Source organism: Hylaeus volcanicus, chromosome 1 (assembly GCF_026283585.1).
Source record: "Hylaeus volcanicus isolate JK05 chromosome 1, UHH_iyHylVolc1.0_haploid, whole genome shotgun sequence".
Lineage (NCBI taxonomy): Eukaryota > Metazoa > Arthropoda > Insecta > Hymenoptera > Colletidae > Hylaeus > Hylaeus volcanicus.
The window spans coordinates 26,812,348-26,836,702 of NC_071976.1; the positions used below are offsets into that span (position 1 = coordinate 26,812,348).

General features: G+C 40.4%; 1 protein-coding gene across 2 annotated transcripts in view; it reads right to left on the reverse strand.

The window, feature by feature from the left end:
• LOC128883500 (heterogeneous nuclear ribonucleoprotein L) overlaps positions 1–24,355 on the reverse strand; it is a 208,864-nt gene that overhangs the window by 128,446 nt on the left and 56,063 nt on the right. For both annotated transcript variants that reach the window (XM_054135935.1, XM_054135927.1), the window contains exons 4-5: positions 3,792–3,877; positions 1,396–1,492 (exon numbers count right to left, since the gene is read on the reverse strand). In XM_054135935.1, the coding sequence (XP_053991910.1) occupies positions 1,396–1,492; positions 3,792–3,877 (183 nt within the window). The remainder of the gene's footprint in view (positions 1–1,395; positions 1,493–3,791; positions 3,878–24,355) is intronic.

Consider the following 24,355-nt stretch of genomic DNA (forward strand, 5'->3'; position numbering starts at 1 on the left):
CCATAAACCCCTGTACGCTATCTCGCTTACCGCTGCTTTTACAGCGAAAGCTCAGAGAACAAAACATGTTGCAAATTAAATTCGGAAACTTTTTCGTTCCACATAAATTTTTGATAGAATCGATAGTAACGAAGATATCGATCCTTTTAGCGTTATTACTTCAAATATGTGTTATAAAAATTGTGTATGCTCTTTTTCGGGTAGATTGTGTGAAAGATAATAAAATCTCTTCGATTTCTCTAGGTCACATATTCTGTTATTTGGACTACATTTCTATTTCAGAACACTCAGTTAAAAAAAGGAAACATAAATGATGTGGTCTCGACAAAATGAAAAGTTTCGTTTTTTATTTTGATGTTTATACAGCCAGTCTCATAAATATTCGTAGCCTTTACGTCTATTAATAGAAATCTGTCTAAATTAAATAATAGGTTCTATGTTTTGAAATAAATGTTTCATTATAAATACGTACTTTACACTTGTGTGTGTATATATATAACAAAACATTTATTTGAAAACATCAAGCCTATCATTTAATTTAGACAAATTCCTTCAATAAGCAGAGAGGGTACGAATATTTATGGGACTGGCTGTATACGATAATTCTGAAGCCTAATCATATATACATTTACTCAGAATCTGTTCCGTAAATATTTCATGTTCTTTACGTTTCCTTCGTGTGTCTTTAAATATATCAACATCTATTTATGCGAAGTATCGCAGAGAAAACCTCTAATTCCATTATCCTCCTATCAATAAATATACGAAACTGCCTATTACTCTGCTATCAGTCGTTTCATTCGAAGAATACTCTCTGAGTCGAAATTCCTTCGAATCGTTCCGAGTATATCAATGCGAAGATACAAAGTGAACTTGCCAAGTGCGGTAAAAAAATTACAAGCAAAAATTCACGTACGCGGCGCGGCCTGTCGGAAAGAAACATATTCGTGGCATATTTTTGTTGAATTTCCTAATTAGACGTCGGACGAAATATTGAGAAGAACGTCGTTGCCGCGCGCCTCGCACCCGAGCGCAAGTAATTGGAATATGTAACGAGCACGTAAAACGAATGAAATGAGCAAATTTCCTCGAGTTTTATGGTACCGTAAGTACAGACGCCTTTACGTAAGAGAAACGTGAATTTAGAGCGTTTCCATTATTTGCGGAAGCATTTCTCCGTTGGATCCTTTCTCATGAATATTAACGGTAGAACTGAAGAGGCTTATTTTTTTCCCCCCTTTTTCGTTTCTTCTACTTTTGCCTTTCACCCACCAGGTCCAGATTCGTCCAGTCCCTGTATAATGAGCGGACTTTCGACTCGTTCATTGCGAGGGTGCGCTCCCACAAGGAGGGAGGACAGAGAATCATGAATGAGAATCAGTTTTATGTACTCACCTTCGCGAAGTCGATTTTCAGTGTGCAGCATCCGGAATATATATCTGCTCCGTGAAGTGTCTCCTTCGCTCTCGTCGCAGATTCCACCGAGTCGAACGTGGATTCGCCAGGATTCAGTTAAGAATACATAGACACAGTGTTTCGCGTTCTTACATCGATAAAAAGAATTATAATGAAACAACTCGCAGTTGCGAGGGGATTTCCATCACTTCAGCTCCATTTATGCGCGTAAATTGGAATTTAATCCTTTGACAACCAGAGGAAACCTTCATACATATCCGAGAAATGCCAGACAATTTTAAGCAAATATTCGTGATTGTAAACAAATATGTGTATATATTTCGGTCAATTTGATTTTAAGGTTCGTGAAATTTTTATATCGCTCCTTGGCACACAAAGGATTAATGTTAAACAAAGAACGTTGATCGCAAGTATTGTATTATATTTGACACTGAGTTGGGAAGATAAAGAAAGAGAAAAAGAAAGAAGAAGAGTAAATATTCTTGTATCTTCCACTACTTCTGAAAATGTGTCACAGAACGATCTACAAATCAACTATTCCTACATTATAAGGAAAGAATTCATTTAATCACAGCAGGCGTTCAAAGTGCCTTCTTTGCAACTCGGTGCTCCGAAATGTTTCCTTATCGAAGCTTGTCGAAGAATGTGTACTCGACAAAATAAGCAAAAATGTGTTAGCGAACATTCTATAAGTCAATAGCGTGGAAATTACAAGACATGTCTTGAAAGACAGTTATCTCAAGTGGTTGATAACGATTTTTGTATCGTATGACAAGTGCTGCTTGTCGAGGAATAAGGAAAAAACCAAGTACTCTTGAGTGTGTGGGAACCTGGATAAGGAAATACACCTGTTGTGATGAAATGAAACTATTCCTTACAATGTCAGACTGATTTCTAGATCAACGTTCGTTACCACTCCCTTGCTTCTATCTCAGAACACTAAGCAAATGTGCAGTGTTTCACGCGAGTCACATAGCTTTGGATAGCAAATTGGAAAGAAAATTCTCTATACCCTATTTCTTTAGTATAATAATATCGAATAAAAAAAATTCTAAGCAATTGTTCGCACCAAACTACTCAATATTTTATACCAAATATAATAAGGATCATTTGACTGAATTTATTTTATATACCTAAATTATAGCTCTATATATGAATGAAGAACTTGAAGAATTCCCAAACGCTAACCCATTGGCTGTTCACGACACCCACACGTGCGAGTATTCCAAGCGTTAGTTTTCTAGGCGGGCCATTCACACGTGCGAGGAGGTCCTTTTAGACGGTAGACGATTCAATGCAGTGTATCATTTCGCACCTGTATGTTTCCCGTCGCTTTAGCGAGAGGTTGAAACACGTTTCACGAAGTCACTCGAGATTCTGTACATTTTAGCGGTTTCTACGGTCGTTGCAACGCAAAGTAGGCGAACAACTAAGACAACCCATTCAACTAAACTCTGCTCTTGGGTTCGCGAGACCATTAACTGGAATTCGTGGGTAGCAATACTACAGGTTGGAATTTAACGAAAACAGAATGGGGTAGTTGAAAATTGTTCCTGGATGAAATTGTGATACTGAAATTGGTACAATTCTACGCATTTTAAATGTAGTATGCAGAATGTGAACTAGATAAAAATAAATAAATCTGAATACCAAGACGTGAAGACTCTTTTAAGTATCGTTTGATATCGAGTTAGATTGTTGCATTTGTTTTCCTATTTTTGGTATTCGGTGCAAATTCAATTTTTGTTCTCTATTTAGGTAGTTTCTTCCTTAATACTCCTACAATAAATATGATCTGTATATGATGTACCTATTTACTCTTGAAAATAAGACCTGATGAAGATCAAATCGTTGAATGAATTCATATTACATTTAGGATAGAAAAATTCACATGGTGCATTGAATTTGGACAAAAAAAGTCATCAAAAAAGGAACAACTAAAATCAAGAAATTTATAGACTTTATAGAATCAACGAATTAATGACTTTGGTAATTCAACGCGAATCTCAGTGAATCTAAGGAACGATATCTAACAAACTTTCAATAATTGCCTCGTCAAGACAGGAGAACAGTCGATTAATACGAACTTCCACTCGACATAGAGTGCGGGATAGTTAAACTAACCGAAACCTAAGGATCGAGAAACCAAAACTTGCGTCGGTTCTCAGTTCCAGTTATAAATCTTCATTGCATCGAAACGGTGGCGCGTGACCGACAAACTTTTGGGCCGAGTCGTTTCGTAGAAGTGTGTCATGATGGAGATCCCCTTTGGGCTTTAAGCGCATCTATCGAGTTTCGAAAACCTAGGTACTCGCGACTCATACGTAAAACGCGAGCCCACCGAATGGACGGGGGATTTGTATTGCAAAGGATATTCCACCATGGCTTGAACGCCGTTTTTCTTGAAGATAACGATACGCCGAACCTGCCCGCTGGGCGCGCTGATCGTGTGCAATACTTCCTGCAACAGAAAACACGAATCGTGTGTCAGAAATATCGTGGAGGGGGAACTGGGACATTGTGATGTGATATACAGGTGATTGATTGCGTAATGTTTATTGAATTATTTGAAGAATGATATTATGAGATAAGGATATTCTTTTTCTTGTATAATTTGTAAATTATACAAACATTAAAATTGTATAATGTATAATTTATGAACGTTAAGATTATAGACAATATTTGAAAAATAATACCGAGATCTTTTTCACCCTGTTACGTACAACTTACACAAATATTAGCAACATCCATGATTAGTCAGAAATGTTAATCTTTCAGACAGTGATTGGTGAATTCCTTTACCTGTCAATTAAATAAAATTACTGGTAACATTAACAGGTTCCTTAAGATTATCCACGCGTATTTCTCACATTTTAAAGAATGTACTCCTACAATATACCCTAGTTGTCTGTAGTACACTCCTTCAACCGAAGATGTATCGTCTTGAACGTTTCATGAACCTCCAGCATCAATCTTTCATAATTCGTCCACGGCGAATCGTTTTCGAACCGGAATAAGTTCGGGCAGTATAACAAAATCATGGCCGTTCCTCGAATCTCCGCTTGGGCACGTAAAAGCGGTGCCGCGCGTGAAATATTTCTCGCGTCCTATCTCGAATTCAAATCCGACGTTTTCGTACACATCTTATTCCGCGCGCATGCAGAATAAGGCTCTAAAAAGTTCCGCGTCTAGAATCCCGCGAGCGTGTTTCCCAACGAGCCATATATCTCGACGAAACGGTCAGTAAATTTATAGTCCCGTTTCTAGATTCGCGAAACTTGACTACCGAAAACCCGTTAAAAACGGGAGGAATTTTAAAGGTTTACTTCGTAAGGCAAGGGGCGTGATGAAACTTCGATATTGATTTAATTAATATTAAGTTGGGATTTGATGGTGTTGAAAGAATTTATTTTATGTTTGTTTAAATTGTACAATTAATATTGGAGAAAATGAGATGTTATTGCAAAAAAGTGGAAAGAAAGTATGCTATTATGATTAACTCACTCTACGAAAATTATAGAAATTGGAAACTAAAGAACGTGTCAACTTGCTTCAAATCTCCAAATGAGGTATCATTGCAAAGAAGAGGAAACAAAGCATATCGTTATAATTAACTCGCCCCACAAAAACTACGGAAATTGAAACCTAAAGAACGTGTCAACATGCTCTAAATTTCCCCCACGACAAAGCTCCCAAACTACCCTTACATTTCTACAACGTTCCGGAGACGCAACGCCTCATGAAAATACATAAAAATCCCTGTAAAGAGTAGGGTAGGATCGAACAGTGAACCTCCAATTGAAATCGAGGGCCAGGTGTACGTTTACCTGTAGCCGCACGCGGCATGCTCGGGTCTCCGCGGTACGAGTGATGACGCAGCATGGCGACTTGCCAAACCCACTTTTAAGCTGCAACTTCTTCCGCCGTGATGCTTGGCGTCCAAACGATAGGGAGCACAGTCGGCTTACGAATCCTAATGTTTGCTCGGCGAAAATACGAGCCTGTCCCGTGAATCCCTTTAAACGGAAAAACGAACTCCGCGCTCGGCTCTGGTCGCGATACAACCCGACAAACTTGGAGCTCGCGTCGTCATCAATTTCAAAGAGGAACGGTATCTCTATCGTAATACATCTCCCCTCTGTTTCGCGAATAGTCTCACGCTGGAGGAAATATAGCGCGCATTTGTTACCCGCTCTGTCGCTGAGTCGTACCCACTATCCATTCGTGCCTATGATCATCATCAGCCGGAAGATAAATAGAATTGCATACAGCGGGATTTGCAGAAAACCGTACTCTTCAACGTTACCCGTGAAATCGGATATATATATATATAGGTATGATCATTTTGCGATCACTGGGGGAATATAGAATAAAAAAAATAGATTTCTTAGTCTTAAGATATTCTGGTAAGGAATTGTTTTAGACTAAAACCCTTAAAAATATACATGTTTTGGGTGCATTTTCTAAGAGAGTGAACATTCGAAAATATATCTTCCAAAAGATTGATACAGTCACTTATATACTTCATATGCAACCACGAACTTCCTTTTTTTTAAATGACTTACACAAAATCACCTGTATTACGTTCGATTTTGACTATTTCGTTAAAAATAAAGTATATTCTTGAGATGTGAATAAATATGTATGCATTAGTAGATCAAAAAATTCTTACGAGTTTGAAGAAAACAAGTCCAAAAGAACATCTAGAAATTGACATTCTAGACTAGAATACACCCTTAAATAGTTTGAGCTGGAAGACAGGTGTTCTGTTAACAGGACATCAACGTTTCAATTTTCTATGTTAGGATCATCCTCGAAAGCCTCAAAGTCGATAAGTGGCATCGACAAGTGCAAAGTTTCATCAAAATCCCTTATAACCAGACTCCTCTGTTAGTCAAGCCTTGTTACTCCTATCAGTGGCCACCGATCGCAAGCTCCAATCTTCTAAACGTCATCCTGCATTTGCAAAGGTATTCTTTCCTAAATGAAACGCAATATCGAATTTCCCCAACAAAATTTTCCCTCGACTACCCAACGAACCCGAGGAACGCAATGTTCGCAACCAGAGAGAACGCATCCACGGCCCGGGACTTAATTATCCGGCGTTTCCATCCGGGTCGAAGAAAGCAAAGCTTCTTTGTGCAGTCCGAAACTTGAATAGAAGATCTTTTGTTACATCTCCGTATAGTGCGGTGTAAATTCAATACCGTCGGCGTCTTCCCTTCCCTTTTTCTCGCCCCCGTTTCTCGTCGATCTCGACAAAGGCATCCCTATCGTTTAAACGATACGACGAAGAACCAGCCAGGAATCGCGATAAGAATATAGGTGATCCTCCCGACGTCTCTTTTGTTCGTCGGAAACGTATTCGGCGTCGGTGAACGACGGTATCTGACGGACGGATACGATAATGGAAACTGCGTCGCGGAACTGCTTAATAAAATTTTCCGACCGAGAGACAGAGACGGGGGGGAAGAGAAACGGACGTGGAAAAGTTGCTCGATAAGAGACGGGGGAGAGACGCTCGAAGCGTTCTAATCAAAAAGATGGCTGAGCGAAATCAAAGACGTTGACGAGGAGTTAACATCAAAAGAACGCCCGGCGGCTTTAATGAAGCCTCGTTTGAATGAGAAGCAAATTTAAGAAATACGTACTTTCTGTTATTACTGGGGCTCCCCTACAGGGGGGGCTGGCGTAAAATTACCCTGTGAGGGTGGAGATACCGTGGATTCTCGATGGTAATCTTGAAAATTACGTGGAAAAGAAATGTAGAGAGGTGTTGGATCAATCGATGTGGGAGAATTGTACTGTATTTGTACTTAACTCTCAACGTGATCGGAGTTGAAAGTACACTAACCCTAAGACTTTGACTGCAAAACTTTGTCTCTGATTCTGAGTCTCTGATTTAGACACTGAGACTTTGGAGTTGTCAACGTGGTGTCTCTTGACTTGGGTAGATGTTAATAGTAACACCTCGAGTATCACTGGTGTCCCAACACAGGTTCCACCAAAGTTAGGTTCCGTACTCAGACCTCACGAGTGTAGTGTCCCCTAACCTGGTTCGAGTCGTGAGTGTCAAGAATTTCGACTTGGGCCTCACGGATATCATGCCCTCTGACCTCGCAGGTATCAACAGTATCGCTGTCAGATCTATTCCCCCCAACATCTCCACATTCCCCGATTTAAACTCATCCGGCTCAGTATCCAACAGTGCCAAAATCCTACAACACTAATCCCCCGCCTCGATCGTTCCTTAATTTATAATTAGATACTACAACTCTGCCCACCACTAAACCACGCCTCCGCTCCAAGTCATCCTTACTCAAACTTGTACTCAATTTGCATCGAAATCCCAACAACAGCACATCTACTAAGATACCAAACATTATTTCGCCCCCTACGCAAACTAACCCACAAAGCGACGCAACTACTGGAGCACAAAATAACACAGACCTAACTTACAGCTCCTCCCTAATATGAAACATAATGCACTCCAAGTCACGATCCAGAATCTGCTCTTGCGATGTACGAATGAAAGATTCACGAACAGAGATACCAGCTAACATACAGTCAGTCCCGTAAATATTCGTGGCCTCTATGTCGATTGGAGGCAATTGTCTAAATTAAATGACAGGTTCGATGATTAATGACAAAGTTTATTTTGTGTATATTTATAATGAAAAATTTATTTGGAATCGTCGAGCCTATTATTTAATTTTCACAAATTCCTTCAATAAACATAGAGGCTACGAATACTTATAGGACTGACTGTATTTCTCCTTTTTCCAACCCTGCCCCCTCCCGTAACCTCGAGTACGTTGGGTGTTTATCCGGTTTATAAATCACAGTTATGCACGATATTGATCGAGTTTTATAAATGGCACGAGATTAACCGTGGTTCCTCGAGTCGCCTGGCGCTGGATGATGAATTAAATAAGATGCTGGCTAAGATGCCTTTTCTATTATTAGGGGCAAGGTACCTCGGCTCCCTTTCGGTAATCTCGTCCCAATCCCATTCAACCGACTGGAAGCGCGTGAAAAAGTGATGAAGCGTTGCAATTACGACATCAATTTGCTCCGCACGGGCCAGAAAACTGCTTCAAACCTTCCGAATGCGGAGACAGCGGAATGCATACCTGGAAAAGCAAGTATTTCCCAAGTATTTTCCCAGTATTTCCCTCGAGTGCGATCCCTGCGATATTCAAGTGCACGCGCATAGTATTCCGGCCTCCGTCGGTTAAGTTGTACGTTTGCAAAAGGCTCGAGAAGGTTGCCACTGCGCAATCTAATAAGCGTGGGGCATGCATCCAGCGGCGAATTGAATGGACAAATTGAAAGCAGGCCAGATACCTTCGCGTTCACAAGTGTGAACGGACAGACTGCGACGTCCTGCGTCTTTCGTTTATTCAGTTAAACCTCGGGCTCGATGGCTTCTCCGGAGTTTATAGGATTTTTTTCCATCCCTCCTTTCCATTATGCACACACTCGATCGCTTGGAAATAAAAGAGGGAAGCATATTATAGCAGAGAACGAGGAGACGAAACTCGCGCTACACTTCGAAGAAGACGGATTTCTCGTTTCTATTTGTACGCCTCGAGGGAAATTTCAGCGCTGAAAAAATGTGAAAATTGGCATCGACGAGCGGCTGCGAGGAAACATCTGCCATGGCTCTGGCGTAGCATTGAGGTATCATGCCTCAGAATTTTTATAATTAGCTGGTAGACATTAGCATCATCCTACAAGACTGGAACACCAACACTCTACTTAACGTGACGTACAATAGCACATAACTTGTAAACAAATAGCATAGGATAGAAGAAAATTTTAGAGAACTTTGTACATATATGTAATATAAATAAACGTATCGAATTTCAAATGTTTATGTCAATCACTTTCCTTGCAATAAAATCAGGAAATGTGCCCTCGAAATTAGCTAAAAATATTGCAACCCCTTAAGGAGAAAAACCCTCTGGCCTCGGTACACTTTGGAATTGCACTAAATGCCATGGTTGAACGTTACGACGTTACTACGAGGTGAAGACAGATGCGTCTCCAACAGGAGGGAAAAGTTCCTCGAAACGGTTGTAAAGAAAAGGAGAATCAAGCGTGCGAAGAACCGACGCCTTTGAGGTGCTCGATTTCCTTTTTTCCCCTCTTCTTTCTCTCTCCATTGGATTTCTGTGGCTGACCTACCCTCACGCTGCGGCTGTTCTGGTATTTTTCCTTTGCTTCTTCCGCGGGTGTGATATAAATATCAGCGACAAATGATCTTGAGACGGCGAGGCGCTATTTCCTCGAGGGTCGCTGCAAAACGACTGCCAGGGACGAAAGCAAACACTCTGGAAGAATTTCAACGCCGCTGGGGGGCGTACGGTGTTACGTGGTGTTTCTTTGAAAAATCGTGCGAAGTCTGGGATCGTGTGTGAAATGCTTCGCTAGATCAATCAAAATGTGCAGAAGAGGTTCTCCTGTGTAATGTAATGTAGAGATAAACGTGGCTGAAGCTTCCATATTTCTCGGAGGTGGAGAATCGGGTTACTGTTCTTCGAGAATATCGATTCTACGTAAATGTTGTGATTAGAGTGGAGAATCTTTATCGAAATGTTGGGTGCTTTGTATCGAATAAAATGCTTTATATCGTTTTTCTTGGCAATTCTTCTGATAATTGGAACATTGATTTATTTTTGTATGATATTGCGGAAAAATGGGTAGTTAGAAAATATTAAATGTAAAATGTATTTATTAACCAACACTGTTTATTTCAGGAGACACCATAGCCACATAGACATTAAGAATAATGTTATTTTTCTTGTTTCAGACAAATGAAGCATGGGATATCATTATTTCCCTCACGACATGTAATTGTTACAGCGTTACTTTCCAAGGTGATTTTCTCTGAATATAAATAATAAAATGACGCCAAAAAGAAAATGTTTTTCCCTTCTAAAACACCTATTGTTAAATAGAAAATCATTTACTATAGTACGACTTATGGTTTTCTTTTTTCAATTCTTGAAAAAGCCCCTCTCTTTAGACGTTTACACTAGAATGTACCCTTAAACTCTAATCTTATTTTAACACAAGTCGTTTAAATTTAATTTTGAACATGTTTTCCTGGCGGAAACTTTTGGCAATGCTCGCTATCCAGAATACTGAAGGGAAGTAATCGATGCTGGAGAGATCCTCGGCTACGATCCTCATTTCTATTCCACGCCACGCGTTGCTACGAGTTTGACCTACCTCACGTACCAGTCACCTTCGCCTTCTCCCCCTCATCTTCTTTCTTGCTGTGACTGATATAAACGCAACTGGTAGGTTAACTTCAGAAAGAGAGAGATAGAGAGAGAGAGAGAGAGAGAGAGAGAGAGAGAGAGAGAGAGAGAGAGAAGCATCAAAGGATGCGTATAAGCGCGGTCCCGCAGCTGTGAAAACGACGACAACTGGATCCCTCGTAACTTCTGTGGAGTCTTTAATGAGCTCCCTACGTCAATGACAATCCTTAGAATAATTAAAAAACAAAGGGATCAGAAATAGAAAGCACGGACGACTACATAATATTTGTTTACACTCTGCTAATTGTTTTTTGATGTGAGCGCGACGTTTGATTTTACTGTGGATTCTGAGAGTATCGGAGATGCGGGAATTCAGAAGAGGAATGGAGGAATTATGGCATTTTGGCCTGAAGCCTCGGAGAGGCTCATGACGAAACCTCTGTTGGAGTGATATTTTTAGGTAGATGTAGTCGAACCTCTTTGAATCGAAAGGTTTATTCACTTCCCAGTTTAAATATCGAGTCGAAGCTGCACGTGTAGCCATACGGCCTCTAAAACTAGAATTGATATGAATAATGAACGGAATTTTTAGATGGTCCCTGCAGAACAAGTTTTTATTTTGGCTCCTCGGTTCTAAATTTTGTTCGTTGGATAACAGAAATATTTTCTAAAAGGTCAATAATTTTATTATTTATTATAAGGTCGAATGAATTTGGTCAAAAGTTTTCTAAACTCCAAAGTGGATAAATTACAGTACCTGGAAGACAGAAGTCATCTTTTAAATAAATTTCGTTGCTTCTTCGAGCTGTAAGAAAAACTTGTTGCAATCCAACCGATAAAGAGGCATTTACTTTGCAATAAAACAAATGACCGTTTTCCAACCTTTATGGTACAGTTTTTTTAAATACAATATATAAATTATATACAATTATTCGATTTAGTACAAATTGAAATATTTTTGCATTCGATTAAAACGAGTGTCTTAAAAATCAGTTGTTTAACTGACCAAGACAGAAATAGGTACGAATGACGTAGATTTACTGTCAAACGTAGGTACAACGACAAGAAAGTGCTCATTTTTGATCTGCAACCTCTTTTCACAGACACCTTCGCAGATCGAAATTGCTTACTGGACGTGTACGACTCGAAACTCGATAAGAACCCTCTATGACACGTGGGTATTTTTCATTTTCCCTTCGAGTTCGACTTACCGCCGAAGGTCTGAGTGTATTTTCTCGCAGGCTCGTTGATTTCAAAACTTCCCCTCTGTTCTGCCTCGGCTGGAGCAGTGCAAATGCAACCGCGGTGCTAACTTTCGAAAGACTGCGCCGAAAGCTACGGTGTCGTCTAATTCCCGTGAAACTTTTCCCCGTCGGATTACCCTGTGCGACGGAATTCAAAAGCCGACGCCGCCATTATTTCATGAAAACAGACTCGAGATGGAACGAAACGAGCGCGATAACCATCGAAGGAATACACCACCCGTTAAAAGAGGGGATTACTCGCGCGTTTCTTAACCATTTTGTTCGAGACTCTTCATTTTTTCGGGTAGAAAAGAACTTAATTTCTGATAAACGAGATCACCGCGAGTCCTTTTTCATTTTTTTAATCGTAGTGGGGCTTTTGTCTGTTTGACGGAGTTGAAAATAACTGGGCAAAAACGAGTGCATGGAACCTTTTTGAAATATATTAATTGTTCTATAAGAATATTAAAAATAAATATAAATAGCTCGTCTGCTCATTGTTTAAATGAGGGATGCACTATAAAGAATTATCGTATCTCTTTAGTGGTGAATCAAAATTAAGGGAACTACTGTAACAATAGAAGCATTTTATATTATAGTCGATATTTGAGAATGGAATGTGAGAATCGATGCGTTCGACGCCGAATGCAAGACAATGGCCTGGCGTTCGCCGGAGGTTTCCGATGATCGGGAACAAGCGCCGATCAACGGTAGGAAACCAGTTACGCATAATTGCGCAGGAACGTCCATGTGTGAACCACGTGTAACTTTTATAAATTTCCATTAAGTGTATCTTATGTTTATGTGTTTGTGAACCAGATCTTAGATATACATTCAACCTGTTTAAACATATTAAATACACGTGATCGTTTGTTTTATTGGAAGAGCGAGTCTACTACAATATTAAGACTATGATTACGATTACGATTCCAGAAATCATAACAAAAAATTTCAGAAATACAACTATGCCTTCACTATTTGCGAATTAATTAATTGGTCAGTTCCTTGGTTCAAGATATCAAATAAATAAGGTTATACGCTACCTGAACGCCACAATTTTTATTTTTGTTGTAATATACGTAATTTCTATTTCCGTACTAATGCAAACTTACAATCGTTTTCTTAAAAACGTAAGAGGATAAAAGACTTTTAGAACGTGAGGAAGCTTATAACCTGAAAACGAAGTCAAACAGAACGAACGTGCACGTGGATTTTCTTTATTACTTTTGTATCCTGTTGCGAAGCACCTCGTCCAAATAAACTGCAGTTGTTTGTCACTGCATTACGGGAAAGCAGCCGAAGCAACCGTGATAAAACTTTGAATGTATCCATAAACTAGCACGATTTCTACTGGCGACAACAATGAAATCTATTGTATCTCGCTTATCGTTACATTTACGACGAACACATACACGAGAAATATTGTTGCAAATCAAATTTAGAAACCTTTTCGTTCTACACGAACTTCATTTGATAGAAATAAAAAGGACTAAGATTATTCCCCTAAAAATTGTTTCGAATACGTAAACAGAGGAACGAGTATACACGTTCAAATTTATTCCATAAACAGGCTTACGTCGAACAAGGTGTTGAAAACATTCCCCTGCCGATTATCCGTTGTTCTGTTATCGTTACTCGATCACGTCCATTCGAGGTTTCCACGATACTCCGTGCGGAAACTCTACCGGTTTCACTAAAGCAAAAAAAAAAAAAGGGTAGAAACATCGAAAATTACATCGATATTTCCCGTACTCGATATACGCGGCAAATGGAGAGCTCACAATTGTGCGCGTTGAGCGCTTCGCATCGAAAAGGTTACCTGAAAACGAGACCGTCGGGAAACAGTCCAGCGCGAAAAGAAAAGCCAGCGTGAATTCAAAGGACATTTTGCGCAAGGAAAAAAAAAGTCTTGATGCAAACCCGCGTCACTTTATTCGCGGCTCTCTGTCTCATTAACAGGAGCGCCGAAAAACTTCCGAGTGGCACTGCATATTTGCGCGCAACAGAACAAGCTCGAATTCTCTCTCCGCCATTGGGCAGCTAGGCAGCACGCGCGTCTATCGTTCCAAAAAATTTACCTGCTTCTTTTCCCGGAGAAGAAGAAAAACCCGTCTTTCTCGCGTCCCTCATTACCATTCGGAACGGAGACTAGCCGTCGTTTGAGCGAGCACCGGTGGGGGGGGTTTACAAAATTTTCCCCATTGTCCTAACCAGCGGGAACGACGCTAGCGTAACCGCTGAGCTAACTTTCAGAGGAGGTCGACCAGAGCACGCAGACCGCCGACGTAACCGCCGCGCCTCCACCCTGGCTTTTCCTCTAATTCCATTGAGACTCCAGCAGGGAAAGATCGTTCCGCTTACAGGCCGAAAACTCGAGGCCCGAGAGCTGACCTTAATCGTCGTTCCGTGTGTACACGGACACTCTTCCGCCGTGGAGTCGATTCTCGACAGAGGTGTTATCGTCGAGAAACGTGATAGAGGATCTTGGGGCAGCGGTTAGGTATGACGAAGGTGGCATGGAATCTCTTACAATTAGTAGGGGATGAAAATGCTACACAGAGAGGAATTATTTTTTAACCGACTTTGAACAAGGAGGTTACTCGATTCGACATGTATACTTTTTTTTCCCCTCGTTGGGTTTGATGCAATTTCTTTAGTGATGCGATCATAAATTTCTTCGATTTTAGATTTTGTTTGTATGGTTTTTTTGCATGGATGTTCGAAAAGAGACCAGGTTCATGGAGCTGGAATCGAGGTTTGTTCCCACTATATGTATATTTTTTGTCGTGATGTGTTTTTCATTTTCGTGATAGGATGTTTACTTTATTAGCGAGTATTTTCATTATAACGAATTCCAGCACTTAAAAAACGCATCACGTGAAATCAAGTATAATCAAAACAAAGCTTAACCTCTTAAAATGTACATGAATTTATGATCCACTGAAAATGACACGCGAACCGTATCCCGCCAGAGCCAAACTAATCACAGATACACTAAGAATACAGCATGCGTATCACAGTTTTATAATCCTAGTTCCTTCGATAAATAAAATAAATGTATTGTACAATAACGCCAAAGAAAACAAAGTTTCCACCAGTTTTCAATATTCACACATGTTTCACGTCACTTTTCCTTGGAAAATTGAAATATCCCAAGACGCCCACCGCCCTCAAGTTTGCTTTGGCATCCCGAGGATCACGGATGGAAACCACTGACAAACACATACATGATCGTCCGACTCTTCGAGACAAGCCAGGAGACGTGTGTGCGTCACTGGTAGGCAAGATACAGAACGGCATCGGGCCGGAAATGTAATTGTAGCGAAGGAAACTTTTAAATCTGTGATGCGAACGCGTGACTCGAATAAGTTTCCAAAGATGCGCCGCGAGCTTGGCTTCTGTTATTTACAATGGATCCGTGATCGTGCGGTATTGCTGGGCTGCCCGGTGATCACGTTTTCGTTTTATATTGTGCGTTTCCGAGGCTACGGATTTACGGACGGCTAAATTTTATCCGACGCCGGAGCGAAGGATTCTGAGAATTGAATTTCACGGTGAGCAATAGGAACGCGGGCATTGTAATTTTGTCGACCAATCTTGTGGTATTGTTCAGAGAAAGGTCAGTCTTGGAAGGAATTGCGGATCGTATTAGGTCAGACGGTTTCAGTTCGTCGCCTGAGTAGAAAATACTCGACAATGTCTACATTGTAGTTGCTGGTGAAAGGAAGAGGTCAAGTTAGGAAGTAGTTGCGGGTCGTATTGGGTCAGACTATGCCCGAACAGAAAATACTTGACACTGTCCATATTCTTGGATATAAATATAGGAAGAAGAAAAGGGAATAAGGCCTGAAAGTAGTTACGGCTCGTATTGGGTCAGACGCTTTGGTCGCCTTCTGCCCGAGCAGAAAGAACTAGGCACTGTCCATATTCTACTTGCATACATCGCGAGTGGGGGAAAGAGAGATCAGTGCTGGAAGTAGGTGCGGATCGTATGGATCAGACGCTCCGATGAGCCTTTGCTTGGACACGTTCTACTTGCACATTTTAAAGATGGAATATCGACGTTTCATTAGTATCTATTTCTACCGGGATTAGAAACACTTTTTCCAACTGAATGCATAAATGTTTCACGTAGTACAAAATTGAATAAAACATAATACATTATACATCAAAGTTAGACACTGAAATTTAAAGCCATGGTAGGTTTAGTATTAGCCATCCAGTGAATGTAAAGAAGAGTATACCCGCAGAATATTTTCACCAAATTAGTATTTATGACTGCACTCTGCCTCTCCATCAACTATTTAAATACTGTTTTTTTTTTTTTTACTCGCGAAAGAATAGGATTTTTACATTCTAGATTTTATCAGTACACGGCTTAACTGAACAAATGTAAGATAATTTCAGGGGGAATGAGCCTGTCGAGGATGTTCAGCATGATGATGAATAAGGAGACTGGATAAGATCTTCCTAGCCGAATTTCGCACGCGGGTTTCGTCAACGCTTAATTTCCAAATACATGGCAAATGTTTGTTGTACGCGTCGCCACATTAATTAGGAAATCCCATCGACCATAATTGATCTCACTGTTTACTTGGCGGACATGGCACGTCGCTCAAAATAATTGGGAGATGATTTATCTAAATTAATTCATATGATAAAATATCTAAACTAATTAATTTGGTTGGTAAGCTATATAAGACATCGGAAGCCCCAATAAATCATTCAGAGCAAGTCGGCAATTTTGGGGGCACGTATTACTTATCACAGTGAACGATTACAAAGCTTTTATAAAACATTCTTATACATTTATAAAATTACTATACCACGTAAAATTTCTGTCTTCGCTATATTCTTGCTATAAAACATTCGTCGACTTCGTTGCGAGGCCTCTTTATGAAATTAATTCTACAAATTGAACAGTACAGTTGAAATATGTTTGATGAATAATTTATATCGAACTATATTAAACTCGTTAATATGTAGAATAAGCTTACCGAAAAATATTCACAATCCATTTTACACAAAGAATAAAAGCCTCCCTGTCTAAAAGCACGAATGGTGATCATTCCTGCGCGAGGAGTCCATAGCCCCGACACTTATTAAAAATATTTCTATCGAACGTACAACGCTCCATAGTCCTTGGAACTCGATTCGTTCCCCAGAAATGTTCGCGAAACTCTTATTATTTCAAACAATGTGTATCCTGTCTGTACAATCTATCTCGCGGAGAGTAAACGTCATTCAAATACGCAGGCAAATAAATTGAAAAGACTTCCGCCGCGAAGCCACTAAAACTTGGGGAGAGCCATTCAAGAATCTGAAAGTCAAGCAAAGCGAGGTAGCGAGATATTTAACGGAAAAGCGCCTCCACCTTATCTGTCTACAGAGTCCCTTCTCCCGTTAACAATACGCATCCTGAATGGCTACGTTTCTGTATCTAACGATAATACCGGGTGTCGCGTTCGCGGTTGATACATACACGTATACAAACTGGCTTATCTGAAAGTAGTTACGTATTTCAGGCTGACATTACCTTATCGTGAATGGAAGTCGCGCATCGAGTACCGAGCTCATCGAGGTAAATGCAATTCGCGCGACCCCAGCCGCCGAGCTTAGTAAACCTCGACAAGGGACTGTCGCAATTGAATCGCACTCGATTGTAATAATTGACGACAAACGCACTCCCGCTGGTGGTTGATTCAATGTTAATAATCATCGTCGTCGGAGCACGTATTTGATACGATCGTCTTGACGACTTGACTTACCAACATTCAGGATTATAGTCAGTCCCGTAACCATTCGCACCCTCTGTGTCTATTGAACAAATTTGCGTAAATGAAATTATAGGTCTCGTGTTTCCAAATCAATTTTTCATTATAAACGTGTATATGCATATTGTATCAGTTTACACCATTGAATTTGGACAAATTTCTTCAATACATAGAGCGTACGAATAATTATGGAATTAACAGTGTATCTACAACTTGGAAGCCTAGTCTTTTTGGGAACTTTTTTTCTTCTTCATTGTTCTTCTTCATTTGTTTCCGTAAGGCCAAAATTAAATGAAATCTTAATTCTTTGCCCATTTTGAACAATTTACATCTCTCACACAGTCGTTTCTTTTCGTCTTATGGTAGCTTACAGAAACCCTTTCCAGAAAGATTACCTAAAGGTGGACTCTCTGTGTACTCTGTCTAACGTTATCTTATCGTGAATGGAACTTGCCGATCGAGCACCATCGATCTTTCCAACGCGGTAAACTCCCCGGCAACCCCAGCCGTCGAATTTGGTCAACCTCGACCCCGGAACTCTCGCACTCGATTGTAATAACTGATAACAAACACAGCCCTGTTGTCGGTTGATTCAATTTTAATAAACTTCGTCGACGAAATACGGAACTCGTGGGGGAACGGATCGACGCAACTCGCCCATCGAAAGTCGTTCCGCGCGCTCGCCTGTTTGGCTGTTCAACAAGTTCAACACAAAAATCAATATTTGTTCGGCTGCAAACTGGTGCAAACTATGTTCCTTTCGGCTCGTGCGACTAAACCCCGCCGTTCGACGATGCTAAATGATTTACAGAGTCGGACTGGATACCACGACTGTGCGTATTGAAAGTAAGAACGCCCTGGGAGACCATCGATAAAAGGAAAAGTACGAGACACAGACCAAAGTATCGCAGTTCCAAGCATTGAATTCTTTTAGATGTTGGGGATCGTTTGTTTTCATTATCAATATTTGTGGGTACATCTCGTTCTTCTTCATTGCAGTGTAAAATTATCAGCATTATCCGTGAATCCTAATTCTGAGCAATCTAACAATACTTCAACTTTGCTAAAAAAAAAAAAACCAATTCATGTCTAATTCGTGAAACAAGACCCCCAGTAAAAGAATCCTGCCGTTCGCACTCGTTCTTCCAATTACATTTATACTGCAATTAATTATCCAATATCTCCCCATCCAACCAGCCCAGCATCTGTCCAATCAGATTTCTCAGCGCCATCGTACCGGCAAAAGACATTAAGTCGCCAAACGTCAGCGCAATAACAATTACCTGCCAACATTCGCAAACTTCCATCTTCGGATAAGCGAGAGCCCCCGAACTACCGAACATTGTTCCTCAACAAGTTGCGAGGCCTGGCACAACCGTTACCGCGTATAAACTCATCAACACGTAACAACATGGAGCGGAGAGGGTGGCCATAAAATGGCGGCCGTTTGCGCCCATAGTACCGCCGGCAAGTGGAGAACCAGGGAGCGTGTCGGTGAATTTAATGTGGGTAGATCTGCAGCGCGTGTGGAAAGGTCTATCCTAAATCCGGATTTCAAACTCATCCGACCTAATCCCCGGGCTTGAGTGCTCGATGCAAAGCGCTTAGACTGTTCTGCGACACATATCGATTGGCTGCTATCCGACCGGTCGGCGTTGTTCGATATCTTCCATAGTTATTCCGCCACCGATGCAAATCCGTCTGCGCGCAACGAATGCGGTGTCGGAATCGTGCATTAGATTAACGGGGGTTACACCGCTACCAAGGGCAAAAGATTTGGCGAAGTTTGCGGTGTTTCTGTAGAAAGTGCCTACTTTGTTATTAGATTTGCTGATATTGTTGATATATGTATTTCTTAGTGCGCGTGGGAATTAAGTTGAGGGACGCCATGATTGGAAACGTATCACATTGTCCAAACGTATGAGTATGAAAGTGATCTGAATGGTATGTTCATTGTCTTGAGGTATTTGAACTTTTAGGGTGGAGTTGATAAACAAATATTTTATTATTATTACATGAAACAGTTTGAACGATTTCATTTTTTAATAAGAAAATACACTTTACACGACCGTCATGGTAGAGACTTGAACACCTAAGTAGTAGGTGTAATAAGTAATAAGTAGTAATAAGTAGTCAAACATGAACACGAATCGCAGGGTGCGGGATTGGTCATGTAGGAAAGCGGTTGACTGCATTTATATTTTATTAAAACGAAAATCCTGTAGCGACTTTACGAAATTCAGATAACAAAAAAATACATATTCAAGAGCCATTTTTAAAAAGAACGATGAGTGCGAAGAGTCCTTGTAGTTGTAAATATAGTATAGCGCAAAGAAGAAGCTTCCACTGAAAGGAAAAAATGGTTTCTATGTACAGTGGGTTAACCCTTCAGAGCTCCCTGTTGATATCAGTCGATAGCGCCAAGAGCTGCTATCTTCCGTCCCGATGGACGGTGTTGCGCGCAGTCTGCGCCAAGATTAAAGCTGAATCGGAGTGGCAAATGTAGCGGGTCGCATTTTCATGGAAATTCCCCGTTGAAAAGTTCGCGGATAATTGCCGACCGAGAACGAGCACAGATAACAAGCGGCTGGATCGCCGTAGAAAACTTCGCGAGGGAACGGAGATAGCGAGAAACAACTGTGGGAGTATTTGCTCCCGGAGAAGAAACTGCATTGGAACTGTCGTCTACTTCTCCATTAATCCTTATGTCAGTAATCGAGCACATTTCTCCACATTTCGTTTAAAAACGTTCGACGTTCTCGTTAAACTGTAGCTGTACTGGTCAACTTGCGCTGGAAATTCGTCCCGAAGCAGGTGAATCGAATTACAGGTAGAGTGAAGATGTACTTTTTAAAATATACACTCGTAGCATTCGAAGAACCCAAACATCTCAGCTATTCAAAAACAGCGACCATCGTGCCGTTTCTCCGGGCAAGGGTTAATCTTTCACGATGGAGACTCGTCGGTCGACATCGACGATGCTCCGACGACCCTACTAATGGTACCTAACCTCGCGTAACAAAAAATCCCCAAGACCTTGCGGCGCAAATTCCAGAGCAACGGCTCCTGAATTAATTTGACACGAGTTTTGCCGTGGTCCTAGTCGTAGTCGTTGTCAGTCTGAGGAAGGGGGGTGAATTAAAATTGTGCAATGTGTTATAGAGTGAAACAGGCGGCGCAAATGCGTCCTCTCCTCCCTCTCTCTCTCTCTCTCTCTCTCTCTCGAAGGCATTTTCGTCTTCGTGTCCGCGGGCACTTGTGTACGGAATTAATTACACGCTGTTCATAAATCCCAAGAGGAGGGCCCGCGTAATGTATTCATGCTTTCGTCAACACGGACCAGGACTACGGGGGCAAAAAGTGACTGGAAAGACAAAGAACAGCTCTCTCGTTGAATTACTCGCAAGACACGGAGAGAACTCGTGGAACTTGTCAGAACTTTTACGTCCGCCAGGAAGGGAGAAGCTGTTCGAATGGGAACTCGTGTCGGATGGCTCGGAGGGAAAAAGTACTACTGGATTATTTGAAAGACAAACAGGCGCGTTCCTCCGTGTTACATGCAACTTAGGAACGAGAGAGGCTTCCATCCACCGCGAATGGTTTGTATCCGTATCTTATCGATCGTTTTGGAATGTTACTTATTCTGGTAAGGATCGATGCTTGTATCGAGAAAATGATTTCGCCGGTCCCGACCGTGTTGCTTATTCCGAGACAATCGATTAATTTTGTTTAAAGCTTGTTACATCACTGATGAATGTATAGTCTCTATTGGAATTACAATTTACTTCATTTTCGAAAGATAAGTATACAAACTTCTTTTATACAATTAGAAAGAAAACTGCAACGTTCGCACGGATACTGTTCCATTATCAGTGGTTATTTTAGAAACTGAGACACGATGTAACTGATTTCCAAGCGTAAACGCGACAACGTTGCTACAGGGAAAAAAGTTAAATCCCCCATTGGGGAACATCTTTTGGTGATACAATTCCGCTTTTGTTTTCCATAGAACTGCGCAAGAGCAATTAGCACAAACACAAAAAAAAATTCTGTCATCAAAAGATGGTCTACATCGCGGGATTCAACTTTTTCCAAGTAGCAACTTTTTGTGTCCCGCGCTTGAAAATGAACAATAGCTTGTCCCAGTTTCTGGAGTCAACCTGTTTATACAATCTCGAGGTTATGTTTAAAAACGGCACTTCACCTGAACCTAGTCTCTTCTTCCACGTGTAGCATAGCTTATTTAACGCATTCGCCATATATGTATTCTCATGTAATCGTGTACTGAAAATTTAGGATGAAATAGAGTGAAATGACAAATAGAGTAAAATTCTTTTTAGTTTGAGAATTTATTCTATGAAATCAGAGTTCGATTGCCTACTATATCAGGTGCAAGTATACCATGATTATTACTCAAAGAAGACGCGGCGTCCAATTCCACAATCATACTGTTTGCGGTCTCTCGAATTTCCTATAGCAGCGTCGTAATCAACCCGAATTGAAATATTCAAATTGCTGTCCGGTGTTGCATATTCAAGGCGTACTCGAAATGAATGTATCACGCGTCTAGCGTCGAAAGATCAAGTCTTCAACCAGGCTGGCTCAATAATTAAGCCGCGTGTGATGAAGAGAAAAACAGTCTTCCTTGTTATCTCATACTATCTTTCCTAATGCAATTCGCGGGAAGTTCAATCCAGTAGTGGATACACAGAAGTATTTTCTTCGGGTTCTGCCATACTCTATAATAATGCATAGTATATCCTAACATTGAAGTGACGAACCACTAAAATATCCAGTCGGTTGTCTTCTCAATAAATGTTCAAGATGGCCACTTCCAGTCCAAATAGAAACTTGAAGAAGCCGAGTCATAGGGTTTCTTAATATTTCAAATGCCCTAGATATTTGAAATTCGTTGCTACCTTCTCGGGCACAAAGTACTTCCGAATTGGAAATAGACGTTGAATTAACAAATGATTTTTAGTGGTTCCAAAAATGAAAATCCATTACATTCAGATCTGGAATACGAGCAATAGGTCATCCATGACTTATTCATTCGTTAGAAAAACGTTTGTTCAGGAACTGTCATGTATAATTCACGTACGACTTGCATGAAACATAACTTCCATCAATAATTCGTGCAAGTAGGTACTCAAGAAACCGACAAATGATTGATTTGTCAATCTAGCATTCAGGAAAAAAATATCCATTTCTGTCCTCCAATTTTTTGCGCGTAAACTGACCTAGTATAACTGGATTCCACTGAACTATTCCTATAAAATATTCTATAAGTTTCCTTTATCCTTATTCCTATTTAAATCCTTATTTGTAAACATACACACTCACTCATAAGTATGTGGACACTTTCTCAATGGGAATAAGTATCTAAGAAAAGTTACAAATATATTAACGAGTATCGCTCACATTTTTGTATTTAGTTTGTGTTGGATCAGAGATTATATTTTATCAATAGTTTATTTAATGTCTCGCCAGTCTCTTTTACCAATCTTGGCACCCTAGCTATTAATTTCTCCATTGTATCCGAAGCAATATTATTCCGTTTATTTCGAAATATCTTCCCGTAAATGTTTTCTAAATGTTGGCCATTTTTCTAAACTTATTTATATAAATAATTCCAAAGTTTCTCTTTTGCTCCTACACATTTATGGACTGAGCTGTGCATAAAATAAAACTTGGCGGTGAAAATTCCTGAACGCATCTGCCTCGATTATTGTTCCACGGTAATTGGCACAGCCTTGGAAAATTTGCGCGAAAAGACGAATGGAGTAGAAGCCTGCACTTGAATGTGCATTGTGCGACGCAAAGCATGCCGCGCTACGTCACCCCCTTGCTCAAAGTGCGTCTAGCCTTATAAGCTTCCGCGGTACCAAAGAGGTTAAAGCAGGCAATACTTCCTTCCTAACGTTACTATGCTTCCCTTTAACGTCAACTCGAGCGGAACTCCAGCTCCCGTCTATTCAGAATTCAGAAATGTAATGGACTTTCGAAAACGTTTCCTCGCGAAAACGCGCCACCGTACCCCCGACGTACGTCTTCCAGGAAATTCCTATCCGTCGGAAACCAAGCTTTACAATATTCGAACATTGCAACCGTTGGACGACCTCCTATACTCGTTAACAAGGAAAGTTATAAATTGTACGCCAGCGGAGTTCATTCGCAACGCAAAACAGTGTTCCTTTGGCGCGGAATTACCATACGTTTGATGGGATGAGATCAACCCTTGGAGGATACGGTGATTTTTCTTGATTAAAATTGTGGGTTTAATTGGTTGTTAACCCTTTGTTTGCGAAACGATTTCTACTGGAAATTCTAAGAGGCGTAAAAGTGTGAATTTAAAAAAATATATAAGCTTATACAAAATGACAAAACGAAACTTTTTTATATTTACAGTTTATTCGTACGACGTTTAGTTTTAGAGAAAAAAATTGAAAACATAGAAGTGCTTTTTCCTGAAATTCAATTTTTCCAACGAACTTCTAACTTTTCAATTTTTATTTTCAAAACTAACTGTCCTATGGAGAAACTGTAAGAATAAAAAATTTTCGTCTCATCACCCCCTATAAGTTGATATTTTTTAAAACATGATGAAACCATTACAAACATTTCTCTGAACTTATTATCCACGTAAAATTCA